We start from the raw sequence: 26,473 nt of genomic DNA, 5'->3' as shown, positions 1-26,473 counted from the left end.
CAATGTGTTACGAAATATGCCGAGAATTCACATCACGTGGTCTTTTGCACCTGTGTGGATTGGTGTTTGACAGTTAATGTCGATTTTAATATGAATGAGTCGACTAACTACAGTCAACAAAGATTGTTTATTCCGCCCTAGCGCTGTGGTGCTTGGATACCTTACGCCGCAAAGGAAGTTGTTTTATGGAGTGGTATTTCTTTTTCATTAGTCGCAATGAGTTGATTGCCTGTTGATAAACAATACCGGCAAGTTAGTGAAAATGGCCAGTAGTGTTGTAGGAAGCTGGGTAAGGTGTTTGTTTTTAATGTTTATTTTATTAATTAAGCAAATAATAATTATTATTAAGCATAACAGTGGATTCTAATCAATGACATTTTTTAAAGATAAAATACACCAGATATTGCAGCACTGAAACTGTTTATTTTAATCATATAGATGTATCCGATCAAACTAATGAAACTTCATTTGAAGACAAAATTAGTTCACCAATAATTATTAAAGCAAACGTCTGTGGTCCATTTTTTTTTATAATATTGTGGTATCTATAGACTATTGGACCTAAACATCTGTCCTGGACAGACATTCCAGATAGCAGAGGTGTTTGCTAGGATAGTCTGCTTTAACCTTAATTAGATATAAATATAAACATAACTACAAAAAACCACATTGTTTTCCTGTTTCAGTCAGTACATAATTGCAGCAAATATAGAGCCATGTAATGTGTTATGTAGTGGTCGTCTGCATAATATGCACTGCCAGTAAGAAATTTTTGGGGATGGGCTATGGAATTCATTGTAACCACAGTCAACATGGGGTATGGGCGGCATCCCCCAGAATGAAAATGGGTTAAATTTAGGGTTAAGGTTAAGAAAATCATACAGTAATGATAAGAGTAATTAATTTTTTGAAAATGTTAACTTTAAAAAAATAAAATTTGGGTATGGTGCCATACACAATTTACCCTCTGGCAGAAACCCTGAGTCTGCATATTAAAAATCCCTTGTTGAACACTACTTTCTAACAGTGCAATTCAAATTGCTGCAACTAAAATATAACATACCCTGCAGCCATAATTTAATAAACAAATATATTTATTAGTTTAACAGGTAACATATCCAATGAAATAATAAAATGTGATATTTTCCAGACCTTGACATGAAAATATTGAGGAGAGTGATTAATTGCTCCCCTAAAAATTATGGGGAGCTATTGTTAATATTAAGATATTACCATATTGATACCATATGTAAATTCACATGCAAAAAGGAGCTGAACATTATTCTCCTTGAAATAGTTTCAAGGGAGTGATAGGTCACCTTAAATGGCAAAGTCTGTTTCTGATTGCATGTCAGCCTATATTAGGAATACAAATAATTGATTAAAAATGCTCAACAGAGATTTGCATGATACAATTTGTATTCCTAATATATTATATTGACAATATTGCATCTCATTTGCACCTTAATTTCATCTTAAGAGGTGGTTATATTGAATAGAAGCATATTTACCCCCTGCTAGACCAAGTGTTTGACACATCCCGTGATCCTTGAGTTACTATTGTTACTGTAAGTTGGGTCATTTAGATTTATGTTTGATTACAAATGTTTTTATGTCAGTGTGCTTCCTATGTTCAACTTGTTTACTGGCTAGCCATTTTAACTAAATAGCCATGACTATTTACAAGTACTAGACTAAGTATATGTTTGATTTCGCTTTTCAGTTTCCTACAGGATACCATGGCCACTTCCGAAGTAAGTCGCGAAATGATTTCATTTGTGAGTACAGACAACTGGCCAAGCCACAGCCCCCTGAAAGGTTCATCGATCGGTCAATGGTACAGTTGATGTTTATCAATCTAGAGTATATTTTTTATTGTACAGTTTAGTAGCCTACATATTATGTACACCTTATTTTTTATGTACAAGTGTCTTGATGTGACAGTACTAATAATAACTACTATGGGGTTTAAGTTGGATGTGAAAATTTAATAGCCGTTTGGACAAATTTGTTCAGAATTTTTTTTGCCACATTCAAGTAACATAAATTTAACTAAATAATTATTTTTAAAATAACAATACACCCTACAAGCAACATACAGAATTGGTAATGACATATCTTAGCCAAATTAAACTTTATATCACATTTGGTAATGTTTTTCACTAATAATAAATATATAATTTAGGTTCATAGTCGGTACATATTCAGATAAGCATTTTGTAAGAATTATACATATATTTGAGTTTTGGAATCAACAGCAAGTAAGTTCAGTACCAATTTGTTAATTTCCAGCTAGTAGCTGTCTGAATTGCTGTTATTGTTGCAAAGATCAATTTTTTCTTATCTCTGTTTTTTTTTTTTCTGAAAAATTTTAAAAAAGTGAGGTTTTAGACCCTTTTAAGTTTACAACCTATGATAATAATTTTGTTTGTGAGATCAGAATAGTTTTTACTTTTATAACTGTCATTTAAAATGATTGCACTTTGAGATAATTGTGTTTCAATATTTGAACCTTCAATTCTGTTGCAATGGGCATGGAGGTATAATAGCAAAGACCTTAAATCTTCCAGCTTTTCTGACATTTTAGTACCTTTTTTTCAAATCCAAATGTTTATGCTGCCAGTCAGTAAACTTGAATGACGTTTATTTTTATATTTTGTGACAAAGAGTATATATAGTAACAAAAATACAAATGTATAAATTGTTTAGTTTAAACATGTATTGCAACAAAATACTGTTGTTTATAATAAACATATGGTAACGAAAATACAAATGTATAAAGTGTTTAGTTTAAACATATGGCAACAAAATACAATTGTTTATAGTAAAGATATATGATAACAAAAATACAAATGTATAAATCATTTGTAAACATATATGGCAACAAAATACAATTATTTATAGTAAACGTATGGTAGCAAAAATACAAATGTATAAATTGTTTCTAACAATATATGGCAACAAAATACACTGTATAACTATAAGTTGTTTATATATAACCACTGAATATTTTATCGTTGTTTCCTTTAGATACATTTTAACAGAACATTAGCAGATAAGTGGGCATTATTTTACCATCCAATGATTATTTCATGGTTGTTCATTTCCTGTTATATTTATAGCACATCATTTCAATATGTTGTCATTGTTTTACTGTGTGGATAAGCATGGAAACAGAAATAATAATCTACCGGGTAGATTAAAGCTATTTTCATATAAACCATTTTTATAGTAGTATTATAATGCAAATTTTACATGTACATGTACTTGTGATATCAGTTGTGCATTCATAAATGCAGATGGTGGATTATCTGGTCAAGTGCCCCATAAAATGGTCTATAGGTTTTTGCTATATCTATAACAGATCTCGCATTGGAAATGATTTAGTTTCAGCCATTTTTAAATATGTATCTAGAGTATTTTATTGAAACTTACTACAAAATAACTAATATAAATATAATTTTATTAGCCAAATACTAAATGTTGTCCAGTTTGTTCAATAGTAGGCATCAGGTGGCAGTTTGTGTCGGCTGTTAATTATTTCCATTATGGCTGTCTATTTTCCATGCTTACAGTTGTACACCTCTTTGTATTCAGTTAATATAGCCGCCTACTTTTCCACTTTTTAAAGGTAAAGAACACCCTCATTGTCTGGCATTTTGTTTAAAAAATAGCAATTGGCTAATTTGTATATGGACAGGGTGAGCCCTGATCTACTCCTCTAAACCAGACACCCATGGGACCATGTAAAAAGTCCTGTTAAAGGGCTATCTGATGTAGAGAAATTATACATGTTCTTTACTGATATTTTAAAAGTGACTGTGAAAAATGTCTGGTTTTGAAGGAATATCAGTTTTAGAGGGGGATTCAATAGTAAAAAGTTCAAAACCAGCTGTTTGACAGATCATGTTTTCGATAAGTGAAATAGTTGTCCACAACATGCAATTTATCCACTTTATCAACATGTGGATTAACATACAGCTAAATCGGGTGGTTTCCGTCAGGTTTTGTATAAATGCCAGGATTTCCGCCAGGAAAAAAATGATGGGGGGTGGGTGGGTATTGGACCGGCGGAGGGGACGAAGCCCCTGACCGCACGCGTCTGGCCGGCCCCCAGAAAAAAATAGGATTTTAGATGGCCCGAGATCCGATTTCCTGGCATCTCGGAACACAATCCGGCAGCCAAAACAGTTGGCAAAATTGATCTGTTCTAATGCACTGACCGTGAAAATCGTCACAAATTTGGACAAAATAAATTATGTATTCCATCTTATAACTTTTATTTTGATAATTTATACATTTAAAAATTTGCTCTCGTTGGTGTTTTTTATCATTTGACTACGCATGCGCCAACAACCATAATATATAGCCAATGATTTCAGGTGGCAGAGAAGTAAATAATAATACACTGTCGACTATATTAACATAAAAGCAAAAAGTTGTCAACATATGCAGGTGTAATTATTGTCAAAAATCAAATTTATTACCACATTGGTATTTTTTTTCAAAATGAGCTGAATTAACAGCGTTAACCATTAGTATACAACCTAACACTCATTGGTTGATTTACTTCTCTGCCTCCTTCAGTTTCTCTACATACAATCACAAATTATTGTTGCTGTTCATGTATCATGTGAAATAAAAAAACATGCAAAACAGCTAGATAATTAACATTGCTAATTAACATATTCTCTTTACCTAGCATTTTCTTAGAAAATGTTATGCTAAGAGCTAAAAATGACCTTGAAAAACCCACTGCTCTGCAGATTGGTTAGTGGGATACCCCCCCCCCCCCCCCCCAATGTCAAAATCATGGGTGGATATGAAACCCTGAATGCCTGCAAGGATGAATTCGTCCATAATAAAATAACTCCTATATTTTTCATCCTGCCTACCCCAAGGATAAAGGCCCACACACCTTTAAATATACATGATACTTGATGCGTGGTGTTTCCAATGTTGTGAAAATATAAAATTAAAAATAAATTTTACCATCCACCCACATTGTGAAAAAAGATTGTATGAAAATCCAGCATTTTTCAGTTATGGCCTATTTGTGGGTACATGATCTCTGATTTGATGTTAAGCCTTGAGTCATGTTGAAACTCAACTGGAGAATTATCTATCGTTTGGAGAGTATAGATGAGTACAGAACTGCATGGTTCAGTATATTGACTTGTTTGTTGATCTACATGCCGTCCCCTGGCAGGCACTGAATGGATAACCTTGAGTGACTGATAAACGCAGTAGTTGAAGGTTCTTACCCAACATTCATTCTTCACTGATTGACACTTGCCTACACTGTTATTCACTTGTCAGACCAGTATTCAAAGAGTCACATACACACAATGGTTATGTTTGCATACTTTTCCAATTCATACAAAATACACATATATAATGGAGTTCATATACCTATTTGCATGGTGGGATTAACATTTTTGTAAATCCTTTCGACAGACATAAATTGTAGACGCAGCAAAATAAAAAGCAAAACAACACACACCCCAACAACACCATAATGAAAAAGTGCACCCCTTTTATAACCACCCTTATTTGTAGGAACCTTACATTGTGTGAAATACTGTTATAATTTACAGTACATTGGGAAAGGTTGATCAAGGGCCTAATGCAAAAAGGTCTCTTAGGTTCTGTTAGACAACAAAGCATCCTCTTTGCAAATCTTTTAGCATTGCACTGCGACATCGCAAAGTTGTGAGAGTTTAGTGAATTAGGCCCCAGGGCAGATTTAATGGGACTGCCTCTTAGTGTTAGACTGCAGCCTAGCAACTTAGCCAGGATTTTATACTAAGGGACACCACACTATCAATTGTAGACAACAGGAAAATTTATATAAAAGGTGGTGGTGTGGGGAGGTGTGATTGGGGGGTAAGAGGACAGTGCATATTGGGTGTGTATTGTCCTTACTTGTCTTTGGTATGGTAGCAGTATTCCAGCCATGTAATGTCTACCCTTAGACAAAATTCTGGATACGCCCTGAAGATTAAGGTTGATCACTTATTTAGCATACAATCATTTCATGTACGATTTTGACACATTATTTTTGTAAGAATACTTCAGGTAGAATATACTTTATACTGAGTTGCCTTCATAAACAGAGTATTATTGTTGATCCCCATTCCTCCACAGATTTCCCTTCACCTATTAACACACATAATGAAAGCGGGTGTAATTGTTAAGACTTATTGATTTCGAATTAGTGTAACTACCCTTAATTGCAATCTTTTTGCTGGTATGGACAAATAATGTACTATTAGTCTTCAATCACTGGCTCTCCGACGCCATATAACCATAAATATAATGTGTTGAGTGCGTCGTTAAATAAAACATTTCCTTCCTTTCCTTCAATCACTGGCTGGTAAAGATCATTATTAGTCCCCTACCAGTCCAACCGAAGGGGACTATAAGTTTCATCTCGATCCTTCTGTCTATCTGTCCGTCCGTCTGTCCCACTTATAGTTTTCCAGATTTTTATTTTCCACAATGCCTTGAGATATTGAGCTGTTTGTGTATAACATCAGATCAACTTTGACTTCCATGATAATTTTACCCATTTTTACAGAGTTATGGCCCTTGAACTTAGGAAATATGGAAATTTGTTTGACAGACTTTTTACCCCAATGCCTTACGATATTGAGCGTAAACTTTGTGTATGGCTTTACAACATACTATTACAGGTCAAGTTTCACTTTCATGGCAATTTACCCATTTTTTTTTACAGTCATTGTTATGTTGTAGTAAATCATACATTCTTATAGTTGGCTTTTCGTGTGTTTAGTATATTTTTTTCTGATACAGAACCCTACATGTGGGTGCAAAGTTGTTGTGTCATAGGTTATCATTAATCATTGTAATTTAAATAACACATGCTCCAATAGACATAAATCTTGAATAAATGGTTCTTGAAGCATGCACATGGACAGCTTGGACTATTAATCAAAACAATAAAGCTAAAATATGTCAAATTAAATGAATAAATCAAAGCACTTTAAATAAGAGTTTTATCTATCAGCTTGGTTATTCATCACATGAAAGTTTTATAACGTGCAAATATATGGAAACATGCAGCAGATAAATTAAGTGTCTGTGTGTTTGTGTTTGTGTGGTTGGTGTGTATGATATGTGTGTGTGTGGTGTCTGTGTGGACTTAAAAAAAATTATTTATTCATTATCATTATGGAATGTATATTTATTTTGGAAGTTAAAACATTAAAAGTTTGTTTTGTTTAATGACGCCACTATAGCACATTAATTTATTAATCATTGGCTACTGAACTTGCAATATGCAGAATTTGTAATATTATGTTGTTAAGAGTGGTTTAATATTCAGTAGAACGTTTAGTCAATATTGTGAAATAATAAATCAGGACTATTAGTAAATATTGAGAAGTTTTAAATCGTGTTTTAAATCAATTTATTGGAAATGTAGGGGATTGATGCAGTTCAATACACAAATTCAAATTAGCGCTGCAAAATTGTAAAACCATTGAGGTTGTGACGTGACTAGTACACGCCATAGTGACACCATAGCTTACTATGGTTTTACAATTTCGTAGGCTAAGATTGCTTAAAGCTTATGGGCCCAAATTACTTACTATTTATTAGATATTAAAAAAAAAAATTCTAAAGTATTCATAACATTTTATTACAAGTTTAACTGTGGAAGTAGAGCCATGCAACTGCCAACTCTTGAAACTTTGTGATGTCTTTTTATACATTTGCCAAATCATGATGGTTTCATGTTTAGTACGAATAAGGTGATTGGTTAGTAAATGTTAAATCATCCAATAATATGGTATGCTACACCAAAGAGTGATATTTTCCCTGTGAACAGTATGAAAGTATTTCCAGCAACAGATCGCTGTATCAAAACACCTATAAAAATCATCATGTTGGACAAAGCGATGATAATATTAACATAATTTTTTAAATAAAGCGATTACACTGTGCAAGTTAAAAGCTTTTCAGACCAAAACAAAAAATAATAATAAGTTTAATATTTATGTGAAATGCAGATATTTTAGTGAACCCATTATTCATATACATATTGTACATGTATTATAATATGGGGTAATGTGTGTTTTTGTTATTTCAGCAACCAAGTGCAAGGCATGTGTTTTCACATCACGATAACCGACAGTCATTTCTACGAGATGCATTAATTTTTGAACAGGTGAGTTTATATGTTTTTTCTAATAAAAATTAAAGCAATGTATTGGTATACAAGTAAGCACACATTTTAGAGCATATGCATGTGGAAATTTTTATCTCATTCCTAACAATGAAAAGTAAAAAATTGAATTGTTTATTAAATCTGTGTCATCATGTTTTGTTTTGTTTTCCATCTCACCATAACTTGAATTCTGAATTAAATTCTGTATCCAACATATTCTAAGTATTTACCTTGATTCAAAAGCCAGTGCCAAAAAAGTATATATGACCCTTTAATTTTAAATCAAAACAATATTTTGGAACTTGAACTATTAGCAATGCTTACAATTGTTTCATTGCCATTGTATGTACTTCAGTTAAAGGCACAGACTTTAATGAGGCAGTGTAAAAATTTTTTGCTATTACGTTTTCACCGTTAAATTACTCATTACTTAACTTTTTGCTTAAAGTGTAAATTAAAGTAAATCCATTTTTTTTCTTCTGGTCATGAAGTAGCTCACAGTACATGTGAAACAGCAGTGGTGACTTTAAAACATTTGCCCATTTAAAATAATGAAACTGGTTTTCATACTCAGATATAATCTTCCTAGACGTGTAAACATGTAGTTTGTGGTATTGAATGTGTTTTTATTGCACTTTTGTACTTGATATATCTCAGTGAAAATATGGATTACAATAACAGTGGTGGGGCATACCTATACTCTGATGTCTTCTTTGTGTGTGTGTTGGCAGTAACCATGTTGTCCACTTGTTATCTGTCGGTTGTTATCGATATCTGCATGTAGCTGTATACTGGTTTATTACTTGATTGGCTTGTCGTACAGTGTATATCTACCAATAGAAGTGATCAAACAAAGGAGAAAATCATAAAGTAAACTCTATTCCTTGTTCCAAGGCAGCCATATACAGTCAACTCCACTTATTTGCACATCGGTTTATAGCATAATTCGGTTAATCGACCATTTTCACCCAACACGGAACCATTTGCCCTTATAACACTACAAAACATCCGGTTAATTGCACAGACTACAGGCTATATATCGGTTATTTGCACATATAAATAACGATTTTTTTTTTTTTGGTGCTAAATTAATGTCACAAATGACTGAGAATGTCTATCAAACTTTGGCAAAAAAACTCAAATAAATCACCGATTAATCTGTTTTGTTTGAGCTCACTGTGTGGTAAGCCGACTGCAAGTGTAATCGCTGTTTACAGAGTCGACGTGTGACATGCAAATGAGATGGTGTGCACGTTACTACTGGTGAATCACAATACCCGACTACAAGATTTAAGAATGACATAATTAAGTTGAATAAACCTAAGACCTAATGTTTTGTTTGCAATATATTGCTGTTAATCAGAGGCCATCTCAATAACAAGTAACTCTCCGACTATTATTTTTAGAAGTACCGCCTGTGCGCTTGTACGCATGCGCACTCAACTATTGAGGCCCTATTCGATTGACGTGTTCAGGGCAATCATTGTTCTGTATCAATTATTACGTTATGTTGAGAAGCCTTGTTAATAATTAAAAGATTACAGATCAATCGTCCTAGGCGGTTATGTTTTTAATAAATGTGACCGAGAAAGGGTTGTTGTTCACTTATTCATTAGATGCAGTGTACGCTATATCTGTTAAACGCAAAAGAAACGATTTATCACTTGCTTCCCGGAAAATGTAGCGGAAAAAAAAAAAAGACTGGTGGGGGAGGTCGTCAAAAAAACAAACATAACAAAGACCGTTATTTATGGATCGTCCCTAAGTTTCTGCTATATTGTTAGACACCAATCAGTCGGACCTCACCATGAAGGTCAGTCAATTGTGTTAGACCGGTCATGCATGCAATGCAGACTGCTGGAACTGATAACGACTCACTAGCCGAGCTTAACTTTAATTGCTTAACAATAGCAAAGTCATTATTTGGGGATCACAAATAATACCAAAGCTTGCCGTATCTTTTGGGATGGAAAGAACACCATACCAGCAAATGCATACAAGTTCACGTAATTCTATTCGGTCAATCAACAGCCCGGTAATTCCGGAAACTGACGTCATTTTGTAAACACGTGCACCGATGAAACGTGAACTTTTTTGATGGTTCTGTTGTTTCAAGTTTATCTCATTAACTACATGGCTAATACACTTTGTTTACACTAGTGGATGGTCAGTGGGTTTTTTTTAATGCACAAAGTTTGTGTTTTTAGAAAACGACGCCAGTTTGTGTTTTTAGAAAACGACGCCAGTTTGTGTTTTTAGAAAACGACGCCCAGTGACGGACGTTGTTGGTTTTTTAGAAAATGATTTCTGGTCTGGCAGATTAAAACAAAAACGCCATGCTAATTATATATATCGATAGATATATTTTTTTACATTTATATATATCCAACTGCATGTGACATGTGTTAACTGTAATAGTTCCGGTATGAAGTACCGCATTATGCTAGACTGTCTCCCATGCCACTTTGTAGTTGGATGGCTGTTACAAAGTGAAAGTCGGTACTCTATCGGTTAATTGACTAACCCGGTTAATTGCACAAAATCGAGCAGCACCGAGGGTATGCAAATAAGCGGGTTTGACTGTATATCTTGTGAAAAGAGCTAGGTGGCTAGCCGTGATTGAGTACTAGATATTCCAGTCAAACTGTCGAGCCCAACTTCAAGTACCCAATAAACACTTACGCTAGACTGTATACAGTATGTGATATTTATAATATGTTTACTTGTTGTATGTTGATATATGGCTTTCTTATATTGTCCCTTTACATAATTTTGTCCAGATTCATGCAACATAGATATGTTTTGTGCAAGACTGAATTGCATCTTTTGTTTTACTGAAGGGCTGAATATGGCCCAATGGTTGATCTACATGTAGGATTGGCCCCTGTCACACTTCATTTTTGCATTTACCTTAGTTTGACACCCAATAGCTGTTGTATTTTTATACGCCCATCTAATCTATGATGGGTCATATGGCGTTGTCTGTCCGTCTATCTGTTAACTTTTTCTTGTCTGGACCATATCTTACATACAGCTGCATACAGGACCATCAAACCTCACATGTAGGAACAACTTGGGATGGTGATATGTTGGGTACTATTACTAGGTCACTGTGACCTACAGATGCATACAGGACCATCAAACCTCACATGTAGGAACAACTTGGGATGGCAGTTTGTTGTGTACTATTACTAAGTCACTATGACCTACTTTGCACATAACAGTAAATCCTTGTCCGGATCATATTTTGCATACAGGACCATCAAACCTCACATGTAGGAACAACTTGGCCCCACAATACATATACTAATTTCTTGACGGTTCTGTATTATTAACATTACATATATAAACTGTTTCTCTGCCAATATAAATGTGTCACCAGAGTATCCATGCTACGGTAAACAAAATTTCCCTTTCTAATAAAGAACAATAACTTCATTAATTAGATAGCACCTTCTTCAATGGATACAGTATCATCAGTAGTTAGTCCAAAACAAACTGTAAACAAACTGCGAGTGTGTTCTGTATTGTGATTGGTTAATTACATTCTTTTTCTGGGATGAAATGAAAATAACACCTGTCATTAGCAATTAGAACAGGTGAAGTTAATGATTCAAGGGTCTACAGTTAGATTGTAGTCAGATATTTTTTTCAAGAAATAACAAATATACAGTTATTTCCGTAGAAAAACAATTCAGTTTACAAAGGACATAACCATATGGAGTTTTTAGATTTGCAGGTGTTATTGTCTATTTGATGCCCATAAATGTTTCATTTTTTACCTCAGGTTAATACCTTCAGTCAAAAATGACTTTTGCAGGGTCAAATAGACTATAATACCCGCAAATCTAAAAGCTTCATATGGTTATCTCCTAACTGTACGTCTATCCCATTGCAGAAATTTCACATAATTAGAATTGAATCATACGTAATATGTTCATTATAGTCTTATTCAACTTACCATACTAGCACAACAACAATGCTATACGACCCTGAGTTATAACCTCCACTGCAGAATTATCTCCCCTTGCCAGAAGTATAACCTACACCTGCGCATGGGTAGATTGTATATCCTCGTTTTTGATTCTGCAGTCCTCCATTGCAGTTGTGTTCGAGTTCTGTAGTAATTCTTTTGTCAAATTGTCAAATTGTTTATTAATTTGTACTTTTGTTTTACTCTGTCATACGAGGTCTTTTGGGTGATTTACACAGGGGGTTAATGTCTGACACGACTTCCTCGGGCTCCAACCAGTTGGTTGTGTGTGCCGAGGGGGGTCATCTTAAATGACTACCCCAGTTTAATCAGCATTTGTTATGTCGGGCATGTCGTTCTTGTTGTTTTGAACGCCAGTGTAATATCTGTGTAAATTGGTCCCCTTCCACGTGGGGGAAGGCTAAGAAGCTGTCAAAAGACCCCGAGCGTAAGAGGATGATTAGACATGAAAGGGACGGGCGGAGCACAGTGGCAACCTCCGGGGTCGTGCTCCATACCGATTTGCCGTCGGTCGGCAAGTCGGTGTCCAGTTCAAAGAGCTCGCGGACAAGTGGTAGGCGCAATGGTGCCTCCTCGTCTGTTTGCCATCTTCATGGTGATACCAGTACACCCGAAACGCTGCTTGGCACGGAGGGGGCACTGTTGCTTCGGCTGAAGCAGGCAAGGTTTCTTCCAGGTCGGGCTCCGTTCCACCTGGGGATTTGCTTTTGCCTCCGTCGGTACAGGCGGCGCCTGTTACGGTTGTAATGGGGGCGTCAGTCGGAGGGAGTGCAGTCGTGGCAGGAATGACTGTGTCTCTCAGTTCCGAATCCCATCTTGCTGATGGGAGCAGAGTTATCGGTCCTTCTGTGGAGGGGTCGATTAGCTCTAGAATGAAGTCCGCTTCACGGTGCCGTTTGTCTCACCAGACTTCTGGTGCAGGGTTGGTCGTGGCGTCTGAGGGCGCCGTTTCGGTCAACGCGTCTTTCGGCGCTACTTCGGTGATCCAGCCACTTGGCGAAATCGCGAAGTCTTACAACGTTGTCTCGGTCACGGAGCCGGGTGGCGTTGTTTTGAGTGCGACGCCAGTGGGCGTCCCTTCTGTTGTTGGGGCGCCTGTACAGCGTCATCAACTTTTAGATCGTTCGCATGTGGCTACGTCAACTGGGTTGGCTAATCCACACGTGGTACGTTGGGTTCAGAATTCGGTGCAGGATTCATACCTGTACGAATTTCCTGACGGTCCGGTTCAACCAACACCACCAGTCCCGTTGTCTGCTTTGGCAGGGATCAGGGAAACTGCAGCTTTCTTGGGTGTGCCTGTGTCTACACTGATGGTCAATCCGGACCTGTCAGATCGGGGTAGAGGTTCCAGGCGTTATCCCTCGACTGCGTGGGCAGAACCTTTCGTTCAGGGTCCAATGGTTTCGGGTCGCCCTCGGGGGGGACTATGTTTCTCCTTTTGAGAATTTTATGGTCTGGCTAGGGGAATCGCCTCCACCGCCGGGGTTTCCAGCGAGACCGGGGTTGGGCCAGTTTGTGGATTCGGCCGTTCCGCATCATCCTGCCCATGTAGTTTCGTTTCCGTTACGGTCAGTGCATGGTGCGTCGTTTGAGAAAATTTCTTCTTCGGTAGAGGATTTACCCCCCGAATCAGTGTGTAGTTCGGGGGAAGGGTCGGCACCAGGTTCGGTGCTCGATGAGATTCCCAATTTGGCCGATGGTACGCCAGGCGGCGATTATGATTACCAGGCGGTTCTTGGTTTTATACGGGAACAGGTCCGACTGGTGTGCGCGGATGCAATTCCATCGTCGGAGGCTGTTCAGTCTTACAAGGGTGTTTCGTTTGGAAACCGGCCTTTAGCGACGGATGCTCCGTGGCAGGATTTTGGCTTGCCGTTAGCACACGAGGCGCATGAATCTCTTGTGGAGATTGATGCTTTGATTGTGGGTAGCGATCGTATTTTGGGGGCGGTGGTGGAAGAGTTTCCGGCAGCGTTAGCTACCGGGAAACTGTTGTCTGCGGTGAAGGTTTTGTCCACGTCTTCGTATAAGACATTGGGAGCTTCCTTCCTTTCACATCCAGCAGTCGTTTCCGCTAGGGTGAAGGCAGACTGCCACCCATCTCCTAATGTCAGTGTGCCACACAGATTTAGAGACTTTGGAGAGGTTATCTAAACTTCTTTTTCAAGTCGGTAACCATTTAGGTACGTTCCTATTTGGATTAGATAAAGCAGTCACGGGTCTTCCGCCGATGGCTAAGGGTTGTTTGTTGGCGGCTTCTAAAGCCTCTCATCACGTCGCTCAGCTTGCAGGGCGTGTTTTTGCCAACAGTCTACTTCTGCGTCGGGATCACTACCTGGCGGGACTGAGAGCAATGGGTGTGGTTAAAACCTACTTTCGTAGTCGCTCAGTAAGGGAAACCTTACTTTTTGGGACCAATTTTAACTTGGTCATGGACCAAGAGGCGGCGAAATTCATCCCTGCTGCTCAGTCCCGAACTGTTCATAAGTGCCAGACGGCGTCTACTTTAAAGCCTCCACTTGTTAAGAAATCGACTTTTCTTGACAGTTATCAGACCCCTGTTGTGTCTGATTCAGCCGTGCAGTCGGGTAATGCCCGTGGTTCATCGAAACATCGACCCATGGGTTTTGTCGGTTGTCCGAAATGGATACAAAATTCCGTTTTCATCACCCCCTCCACTGACGTCCTCCCCCCGGTTACCTGCGGTACCATCTGTCGACAAACGAGTACTGGTGGAGAAGATGGTTGTCGAGTTTCTCAACAAGAAAGTCATCCAGGAGGTAGATTTGGGCACTCCGGGATTTTATTCCCATCTGTTCTTCGCCCAGAAGAAGAATGGCGAATGGCAACCAATTCTAAACCTGAAGCCGCTGAATTCTTACGTCGTTATTCCATCTATGAAGATGGAGACGGTTCAGTCTGTTCGCGCTTTGCTTCAGGTGGGGGAATGGGCGGCGTCCATCGATTTGAAGGACGCTTACCTGCATGTTCCAATTCATCTGGATTTTTGGAGGTACTTGCGGTTCCTCTACGACTGCAGAGCTTACGAGTTTCAAGTTCTGCCGTTCGGATTTGCCACAAGCCTCACGTCTTTACTCGGATAGTAAAGGCAGTGGTGGGGCGTGTACATCTATTGGGTATACGGATGCACAATTACCTGGATGGTTGGTTAATTCCAGCGGCGTCACAGACAGCATGTCTCGTGGGCGTGGAGTTCGTGATCGACATGATTCTCCAATTGGGGTTTATTCCCAATTGGGTCACGTCAGAATTAGTGCCAATGCAGGTTTTCACTTATCTCGGGGTGGTTTTCAACCTTGTGGAGGCGTCCGTTCTTCTGACGGATTAGCGACTTCACAATTTCATGACGTTGGTGCATGCTCCATGTATTGATAGGCCATCTCAAATCGCTGGATGTGCGGTTCAGACGGTTCAAGAGACCGCTTCAATGGCATTTGTCCCGAGTGTGGGATGGTCTCAACTGGGATTTGGTGATACCATTGGGGCCTTGGTTCATTCTTCCGATCCAAGAGTGTCTAGTGGACAAGTGTATGTCCCAGGACGTTCCTTTACACCCACTTTCTCCAGAGTTGGTCCTGTTTACTGATGCTTCCCTCAAGGGGTTCGGTGCACACCTTTTGGATCAACATCTGTCAGGAGTGTGGACTCCTTCAGAGAGGAGTTGTCACATCAACCTGTTGGAGATGGAAGCGGTGCGTCGTGATTGTCTCCATTTCAGGACTGTTATTCGACATCATCGAATTTTGTTGAGGTCGGACAACACGTCGGTTGTTGCGTACCTCAATCGGTGGGGAGGCACCAAATGCCTGTCATTGAGTCTTGCGGCTTTGGAGATTCTGGAATGGTGCGACGATTGGGGAGTGGTGTTATCGGCCAAACACATTCCTTCATCCGTGAACGTCTTGGTGGACGCTTTGAGTCGTCGTTCCCCGTTTCAGACGGAGTGGATGTTGCACCGGCCGGTGGCTTATCGAGTTCTTCAGTTGTGGGGGAGTCCTCAACTCGATATGTTTGCCACTCGGCTGAACAGTCAGTTGCCAGTGTTTGTTTCGCCGGTACCAGACCCACTGGCACTGGAGTACGATGCCTTGAGCATGAACTGGACGGGACTGGATTTTTACGCCTTTTCCCCTCCGGTTCTGCTTGGCAAGGTTCTGGCAAAGATCAGACAGCAACCTTGTCGTGTCACGCTCGTAGCCCCGAGTTGGGCAGCTCAAGCCTGGTTCCCTCAGCTCCTGTCACTTTTAGTGCAGGAGCTACTGTGGATGCCGTTGATACCCGATCTATTCAGTCAGAGACTGCGTCGGACAGAGTGGCATCCAAAGCTGGAGGTTTTCCGACTTCACACGTGGCGGTTGTCGGGGTTTCCCTCCAAAACCAAGGCTTTTCTAAACGGGTTGCTGAGCTTGTCTCCTCTTCGAAGCGCCAGTCTTCGGAGAGGGTCTACCAGTGTCACTGGCGCGCTTTGGCGACTGAGAGGGACGTGGATTCCTTGTCGCCTACTGTTAATGACTTAGCTGAGTACTTTCTGGCTCTTGTCCAAGAAAGACAGCTGATGGTTCAAACAGTGAAAAGTCACCGGTCGTCCATTTTCACTACTCTGAGGCAGTGTGGACGTCAAGATTTCTCAACGAATCTCGTGTTGCATGACTTGCTTACGTCATTGCAAAACACGGTTGAGAAGCCTTCCATTTTGCCTAAATGGAATGTTTTTCTGGTTCTGCATGCACTCAAAGGCAAGCCCTATGAGCCTTTGAAATTCGCCAGTCTTCGTCATTTGACATGGAAAACTTTGTTTCTGGTCTCACTAGCGGTTTGCCGTCGTATTATTTTTTGCATGATTTGGTGGATTACAATACGGATGGGTCAGTTACGTGTTACGTACTGATCCTGTTTTCATGGCTAAGAACCAGGTGCTAGGGGAAGAGTTTCATCCGGCCATTATTCAGTGTTTATCTCGTATGCTTTCTGCGGATAATTCTGATAGACTTCTTTGTCCGGTGCGGGCTTTGAAATTCTATTTGGAGCTTACTAGAAATCTCCGGCAAAACACTAAGAGACTGTTTGTCTCTTTCATGCGCCAACCGGGAAACATTACGAAGAATGCTTTGTTGAGATGGATTGCTGCAACCATCAAACTGGCATATGAGAAGGCGGGTAATCATGTTCTGCGGACTTTTTCCGTTCGACCTCATGAGATTCGGGCGATTTCTGCCTCCTTTAATTTCCATGACTCTTTGGACATTTTCAAGGTCATGAGTGCGTGGGTTTTGGAAAGGTCGACACACGTTTGACCAGTTTTATTTGCGTGATATGGCTGTTGGTCCGGACGGAACTCGGTGGATTCAGTCAGTCATTGCAGGGCAGCAAGTCGTTTCAGTGCGCAGGGCCACGAGTAGGGGGCGACCCTTATTTCATCCGGTCGCTAGCGGCAGTCTTTCTGGGAGATAGTTCTCCACCTCCTGTTTGGATAGTGGGGTGTGTGGATGGTTGACTATCTGGGGCAGTCGAGTATCTTTTACCATTACTTGGTGTGCGGGTTTCCTCACCTTGTTAACTTGGTTTACTTTTAATTGGGGTTGTAGTTCTTCAATTTAAAAGTCACTTTGACATTTCATACCTTGTATGATGTGGGTTGCTTTGTTACTGTATCATTACTTGAGACGAACACTACTGGTTGAATGGGTAAGTCCTTGTTTTCTTACCTCCTCCCTTTAATGTTAAATTCTTGTGCTTTAATGGTGTTATATCACATCTGTTATAGCATTGTTGTTGTGCTAGTACGGTAAGTTGAATAAGACTATTAGAAAATTTGTTTCTAATTTTCATTATTATTCATACTTACCTAGTACTAGCACAACAACCGTCACCTCCCACCCGCCCCGAGGGAGGTCTTTTTTTATTCAGTCATTCCGGACTTTGAATCAATAACGAGGATATACGGTCTACCCATGCGCGGGTGTAGGTAATACATCCGGCAAGGGGAGATAATTCTGCAGTGGAGGTTGTAACTCAGGGTCGTATAGCATTGTTGTTGTGCTAGTACTAGGTAAGTATGAATAATAATGAAAATTAGAAACAAATTTTCTAAATATCTTATTTTTCATCAAACTCCTGACGGGTAAATCTTGTACCTCACCGGTACTCTTGTTCATGCTGGGATGTCGTTAATCATTCATTCATTCATTCATTCTATTCCCAACCAGTGTTCCACAACTAGTGTAGCAAGGGCCATGGTATGTACTATGCTTTTTGTAGTATGGTTTAGACAAAAGATCCCTTGCTGCTGAGTGCATTGTTAAATAAATTGTTTTTTTTTTTTTCTCTTTTTTTTTTTTACTGATTATAGGACAGACTTGCATTAATTATGTTGTATGTATTATATCAAATTTTTAACTGTAATAATTTAATTCCTAACTTAGGCCAAACAAAAAAATAGATGTGTTTCCGGTTGACCGACCGTCCCTAGTTTTACCCCTCCGACCCTAATTTTTTTTTCTCTTAAACTGAAAAAAAAAAAAATAAAAAAAAAAATAAAAAAAAAAAAAAAAAAAAAAAAAAAAAAAAGTAAAAATAAAAGAGGACAACATCACCAAACAAGAGTATTTCCTTCCTTGCACATTGTTTACGTACTATTATACGATACATTTTGCACATGTAATTCCCTTCTGAAAAACATCAAGAAATTATGGAAAAGCTTTTGTAATAGAGTTCCTTCCCCTGATTAGCTACCACCGAACAGCTTGGTCGGTCACGGAAGTAACTGAATGTACGAACATAGCCTTGGTACAGGTTATTTTGATTAAATATAATCGTATCAATTCAGCTTAATTCTCGTCTTCACTTAAATCAACAGGTCTTATTATTAATGCATCTCAAATGTTTGCATAAAGTATTTAAATTAAGAACAACGAAATTAATACAAATGTCCCATTAATTTAAGGAAATACGCAAACAGTGCATACCAATACTACTACTACTACTACTACTACTACAACAATGACAACAACAATAACAATAACGATAATGATGATAAATAATAATAATAACAATAATAATAATAATAATTATTATTATTATTATTATTATTATTATTATTATTATTATTATTATTATTATAGTATTCAATTTAAAAAACAAAACAAAAAAAACAACCCCTACCTACCTACCCTAATTTTTGGGGGGATGCAATCGGAAACACACCTATTTTTTTGTTTGGCCTTAGTAAATAGTTTGGAGAACAGTCAGCCTGGCATACGGTAAGCAGTATACAAATTTAACTCGGAAAAAATTGACCATCACTAGTAAATATACTGAGAGGCATAAATAATGTAATGGATACTGTAGATCCTGAAATTAACACGTCCCTAAATTAATGTGAGTGATGGTGGGCAGACTAAAATGGGACATGAAATTAATGCGAGTAGCCTTCTTGAAATATTACTTTCCTAACAAAATACATCTGGGCAATTCCATGGTAACGGAATTACGAGTTGGAGAGATATTTCAGGCATTAAACTCAGCTAGTCCACATAAGAAAAATTATCATAATGATGTAACTATCTAATACACTAGTACTGCACTAGTGCTTGTCATGGGCAGAAATGAGACTCCCTACTGCAAGGTGTAGTGCATGAGTACTTAATTAAAGTTTGGTAACGGAATTACGTAAAAACGGACACCATTTTTATGGCACTGCAAAACATCAACAAACTCTGTGAAGTATGATGAAATAATTATTTATCTTCATGATGGAATGATGACCTAATGACTTGTGATTAACAAAATAGAAATTATATTACAAATTATCTTTTCATAATTTTGTTGTACAACATTGAATGCCGGTAATGGAATTACATAGTTCGGTAACAGAATTTACCACTCTGAATTTACTTTTGAAAAACAATATTTAAATTTACTTTAAATTTGATTTGCAAATATGTTGCATAATTTCATAAGTTAAATAAATTCTTGAACAGTGACATTGTTAATAACAAAGAGAATTACACCAGATGTGTACATTCGGTTAAATCCGAGTTACAAGCATCTTTAATGAGATCAAATCACTAACATATCTGTGTACATGTCAATTAACCTGGTTGGCCCCCAGTGTTTTGGTGAGAGCAACTCATAGCTTGCTGGACTATTCAACAATTTGTCTGTCTCACCTACAATTAATTGTTATCCAGTTGTGTTTTATAAATATATTATAATTTTAATCTGTGTTTGTTTTATTTTAATAATGTTAGACTCATAAACAAAACATAGAAATAAATGTGTCATATTATTAATGCGAATAACACTAACTCAAATGTTTTGCATTAATATTATGATCGCATTAATTTCAGGATCTACAGTATTTCGCTAATATTTTCTTTAGAAGTATTATGTCATCTATATTAAACTTGCAGACAAATGACATATTGGTAACAACTGTAACTGAAAGAAGATGTTCAAATCAGGAAAACAACCAAATAAAATGTTTAAAAAAACCAAAACCCACATTAAAAAAAAAAAAAAAAATTGGCATTAAAACAGCATTTTTTTTTTTTACATTACTTATATTGGCATATTAGAAAAAGACAGAAAAACAAAACAAATTTGCTTTTATAGGGAGACAAGAGCAGGCAATCCATGTGCAAAAAGATATTGATATTGCAATAAACACACAAGTTATGCTTTTTGTTGAACAAAATCCTCATTCACTTACAGTTGTTACCGATATGTCATTTGTCTGCATGCTCAGTATATATGATTTGACATTTCTATAAGAGATTATTCAGTGAAATACCCATTGCGTTATTGATGCCTCTGTATATATAAAAACAATTTAAAACTGGGCTGGAGCCTCGTGCAGCGTAACAATATATGCAAAAGTGTTGGCCATTTATAAAAACGGTGACCTACTTAAAATACACTGATTAATTGCTCTCTTATGGCAGTGAGAGGGCTGGAATTCCCCTTAGAGTGTGTATGTAGAGACTGGTTTATAATTCAGTCATATGACTTTTTGTAGTACTGTGTATTTATGTTGTTTATAAATGTTGACTAATTTTGGATAATACAAGTGCATGTATCTTAATGGATTGATTGCTTACATTGTAGCTCAACCAATATATTACGATCAATTATTTTATAAACAAATAATGAATAATTCATGGGCTTGTTTGTTATGCTTATATTGTGTTAATCAAGTCCTAGTTGAATTAAATTGCAAGACCCAGTCTGAACAGTCTATTTGTATCAGAGTGAGAATAAATGTTCAATACCATGTATTACCTTTTCAAATAAAGTAAATAACTCCAATTTTCAACCCTGTCTCCATTTTGGAGATTGGGAGTGGTAGTGGGTATATATACAAGCATCACTATGTTGACATCTATTACCTCGAGAACCTTGGCACACTGCTTATAAAGGTTTTAGTGTCTGGAAGTTGAGAAATGTCCATCAAACAACTGTTATGTTAATCTCAAACCTCCAATATCTCGAGTAGTGATGTTACAATGTTTGATTATAATCAACACTCGATCAGTTGGGATCTACCAATGTGATGATTGATTACAATCAACACTCGATAGGTTGGAATCTACCAATGTGATGATTGATTATAATCAACACTCAGTCAGTTGGGATCTACCAATGTGATGATTGATTACAATCAACACTCAATCGGTTGGGATCTACTGATGTGATGATTGATTATAATCAGTTAGGATCTACCAATGTGATGATTGAGTATAATCAACACTTGATCAGTTGGGATCTACCAATGTGATGATTGATTATAATAAGTTGGGATCTACCAATGTGATGATTGATTATAATTAACACACGGTCGGTTGGGATCTACCAATGTGATGGTTGATTATAATCGGATGGGATCTACCCATGTGATGATTGATTATAATCGGTTGGGATCTACCAATGTGATGATTGATTATAATCGGTTGGGATCTACCAATGTGATGATTGATTATAATCGGTTGGGATCTACCAATGTGATGGTTGATTATAATCAACACACGATCGGTTGGGATCTACCAATGTGATGTTTGATTATAATCAGTTGGGATCTACCAATGTGATGTTTGATTATAATCAGTTGGGAGCTACCAATGTGATGATTGATTATAATCAACACACGATCGGTTAGGATCTACCAATGTGATGATTGATTATAAAAGTTGATACTCTGTTGACAAAACAGATATTAGATAGGTATTAAAAATAAAATTAGCAATTTATAGGTTCTGTCCTTGAGAATATGGCAATTATAGGTCCATCTTAAGATGATCACATTGGACCACGGCTATAATTCTGTAGTTACACTTTAAAAGTTGATATTCATCGATTGCAATTTAACTTTGGCAGATTGTGTTTATTACTGGTCATTGTACTGTTGAACTTGTAGATTTTCACAGCTTTATCATTAAATCTACAAATATTTTCAGTATGAGCTAGGTGATTTGGTTGAATGTTCAGTGTATGAAACTACTGATAGCTTTACTAATGAATATATATTATACTATTGAGATTGGGTTTCTGTGAAGAATAATTTTTTGTTTGGTCCTAATTGGTTTGTATTGGTGAACCGAGACATTACAAACCTAAAAGATTTGTATCAAAGTTAAGACTGACATACGAACGAACATAAAGGGAAACCCTTGCAGAGAACTAGTAATAGGGAGAAAAATACACTAAGATCATTGTCCACCAAACTACATTTCTTATCAGGAAACATCATAGCCAATAAATTAGCAGAACTAAATAGTGGGATCTAATAATAGTCAAAACATTTCACACAACAGCAAGTTTGAAAAGGAATTAAATGGAATTTGTACACTTAATAACCTACAGGTCAAGACTTGTTTTATTGGCTTTGTGTGGGTAAGCTGTTCTCTCTAGCTATCATACACTGGAATTTCTTACACTCCCTTGTGTGATATCACACATTGGAAATATTTTTTGTCTCCAACATACATGGATATCAATTTTTGAGACTTAAGATTGGTTGCTACACAGTGATGTGGCGGTCACCACAGCCATACCAGCCAATAAAATAAGCACATCTGAAATTGACTGCTCTGACGTAATTTAACCTGAAACTGATTGCTGCTCTGTGACACAAGTTACTGGTGACTGCATGTGAGCACTGTAAATAAGTTTTAGTTAGAAAAGATGTTCAAATTTATTTTAAACCCAGTTTTTGAGGATAATTAAGAATATATTTCTTTTTATATGTATGAAATTATTTGGAGGTAAAATGGAGTTTTGACAATTTCCGGTATCAACATTAAGATGCTAATAAACACATTGAATGTATAGACCGAGAAAAATACTTTTATTAGTTGGAAACATTACTATTGTTGGCTTTGCTGACTAGGATTTTTGTTTGTTGTGTAAAAAAAACCAGACTTAATTTTTTTCTTTTTTTTCAGGGTCTTGGAAGAAAGCGTGTGGCAAATGAGACATACAGATTCAAGCCGGAATTCATAGCCTGGATGCCAGAGCGAGAGTATGTGATGAAAACCCTGTGCCCCCAGATGTCCACTTACAAAGTTGACTATAAACAGAACCAGAACATTCCACAGCTGCTTGTGAGGAGACCTCGGACGTCATTTGACATTGATCCACCAACGACCACCTATCGGTACGCACATGGCTGTGATTCCCCCAACAAGGACTTCATCAGCGCCATGAACAACAAGGGTCTGTTGTTGTCCACGTACACAAAAAAACGTCCCAAGACGACCAAACCGCAGTATAGGGAAACGGTAGCCTCCTGTCTCAACTGGTACATCCCTAAGCCACCAGTTCGAGCTCAGGTTTCCAGTGTTCGACCTCAGGTTCCTTGTGCAACGCAGCTTACAAACTTTGAAAATCAAATGGAACCGTCATCGACACAAGACACAAAACCACAAGACACAACACCGCAAGACACAACACCGCCGGAATTGAGCTGGCCAAAAAGACAGGTGGTGCAGAAGATGGTGCATCCTGCACCAGAGTCAGGTCCAGCCCCAGCCCCAGCCCCAGCCCCGGCCCCAGCCCCCGCCCCGGCCCCAGCTCCTGCCCTGGCCCCAGCTCCTGCCCTGGCCCCAGCTCCTGCCCTGGCCCCAGCTCCTGCCCCAATAGCAGAAGTGGTTGTAAGTGCAGCAGAATAAATATTAAGCTTTTATGGTAATAAAAAAATATATAATTATTTAGATCTCTCACACTATAAAGTAACATGGCATTTTAAAAACATACAGTGTGTGGTACCCCATTCCATTATTTTACCAGTGGTCTTGTAAGAGCGATTTTAATACCTGCCATGAAAATAGGAGAAATTGTTTTTAACTTTAAGCTGCTTAAAAATAATAGCATTTTGGCAAACAAAGAAAATAGGGTGATTAAAATTTAAATCTAGGTTTTTTGGTGATTTTCTAATAACATTTTATCACTATTTCTACCTGTGTCTCATGCCCTTGCTCATTTAAATAACATATAGTTGTAAGACTTTGGAGAACATTGTGATTCTGGGCATTAGTTTTAGGAGTAGTGGCCCAAGTCATAATTGAGGGTTTTGGCAAACAGTAGCTTATCATGATGATTTTTTTGGAAAGTCAAGTTTATTTAATACAACACCACTGGAGCACCTTGATAAATTAATCATCGGCTATTGGATGTCAAACATTTGGTAATTCTGACACTTTGTCTTCAGAGGAAACCCACTTTTTTTTTTATTAACAACAAGGTATCTTTTATATGTATTTTTTCATATACAACACATACCATGGCCTTTTATGTACCAGTCATGGGGCACTGGTTGAGATGTGAAGACACTCCCAGTTGGGTTAATGCAAACATATTGCATTATGGGTTTCACTTGTGAATTATTCTGTGCGATTACTCTCGATACATTACTTATAAAGATCTTGTAATCATGTAATTTACAGTGAAACCCTTTAAAACACACACCCTCAGTAAACTGGAATTCCCTCAAAACAGGACATTTATTAATACAGAACATAACCTTTCTAAACCAAATACCTCTTAAATAGTCCTGTGGGTGTCTGGTTTAGAGGGGTTTCACTGAAACTATAATGAATGACTATGATGGTTCTGTTATATTTCAATATTAAATACTGGTATGTTTATTGATCCAAGGAACATTCAAATGGAATTTAGCACAATCAAAATACAGGACTTAATTTAACAATTTTAAAATGGTTAACTAAAACTAAATGCTTATAAGGATGAAGTGGGCGTTAAAAACACATGTGCTTAAACATTCCACTTTTCAGCAGTTTTACCATTTTATACTTATCATTATCACTTTTTATCATCCATTTCTCTCTCTTCAGCATGCTGAGATAATTTGTGGTGTTTCAATAAACAGAAACCTATCAAGAAAAAACCTATTAATAGAACTGACCACATGATTCTAAAAATGGCTGTATGCAGCAGTTTATTGAACACTAAGTAACAAAGTGCTTTGCCTGTGATTGCTTGTATATTTGTTATCATGCTTAGTCTGTCGTCATATCAGAGTATTACACGTACCTAGGTTCTTTCAACATATACAGTTAATGTTTGTTAACCCAACACCACACTTGTGAACCAAATTTAATTCGTATATGATATACTGTATATTATTTGTCACTTTTAGATTGTATTTTACTGAATGTTTTTTTTAGTGTTTTTTTTTTTTTTTTTATTTTAAACTGGTTATTTATCATAGGGTGAGCCAATTAAATGGGTCTTTGAAATTGCTTTTAAATGTGAAACAGATACGTTTAAGCATTTTGGCATATTTTAAACGTTTCTTTTTTTACTTTGTCCACAATAATAAATCTGCTACTCTTTGTGTATAGACATATTCAGGCATGTGTGGAAATTTTTTAGGGGGAGGGGTTTAAACCACCCAGCAAAGTTTATGGGGGTGGAGGGTGGAAATATATTTGGGGGGGGGGGGGAATTGGGCAAGTTTTGACCCATGAAATCCTCCCCCTGCACATGAGCCTGCTATTCCTAAATATTGCAGAGGCAAGAATGTGTTCGCAAAGATATTTCCGTGTGCAAAATCCCTCACTACATCATATAGTGGTTTGATGAGAACTGATTCTCACCTGTTCATGAACACAATTTCAAATACAAGACATGATACAGCAGTTCTGTCAAATCATTACAGTCACAACATGTACAGACATTCAGTGGTAATAACACAGACGGTATAATATGCATGCACATGTACTGAAAACAATAATATGTTTTTCTTTGTT

At 37.5% G+C, this 26,473-nt stretch overlaps 1 protein-coding gene across 1 annotated transcript; it reads left to right on the top strand.

The window, feature by feature from the left end:
- The first annotated feature begins 80 nt into the window (after nucleotides 1–80).
- LOC121367423 (uncharacterized protein C3orf84-like) lies at nucleotides 81–25,897 on the top strand. The gene is made up of 4 exons (XM_041491579.1): nucleotides 81–289; nucleotides 1,724–1,837; nucleotides 8,114–8,191; nucleotides 23,648–25,897. Exons 1-4 carry the CDS (start codon nucleotides 263–265, stop codon nucleotides 24,371–24,373), a joined length of 945 nt encoding a protein of 314 aa, XP_041347513.1. The 5' UTR covers nucleotides 81–262; the 3' UTR covers nucleotides 24,374–25,897.
- The last annotated feature ends 576 nt before the right edge of the window (nucleotides 25,898–26,473 follow it).

This window comes from Gigantopelta aegis, chromosome 3, assembly GCF_016097555.1.
Source record: "Gigantopelta aegis isolate Gae_Host chromosome 3, Gae_host_genome, whole genome shotgun sequence".
In the NCBI taxonomy this organism is placed as follows: domain Eukaryota; kingdom Metazoa; phylum Mollusca; class Gastropoda; order Neomphalida; family Peltospiridae; genus Gigantopelta; species Gigantopelta aegis.
The sequence above is the reverse complement of the archived record's forward strand: the minus strand, read 5'-3'. Positions and strand labels throughout refer to the sequence as shown.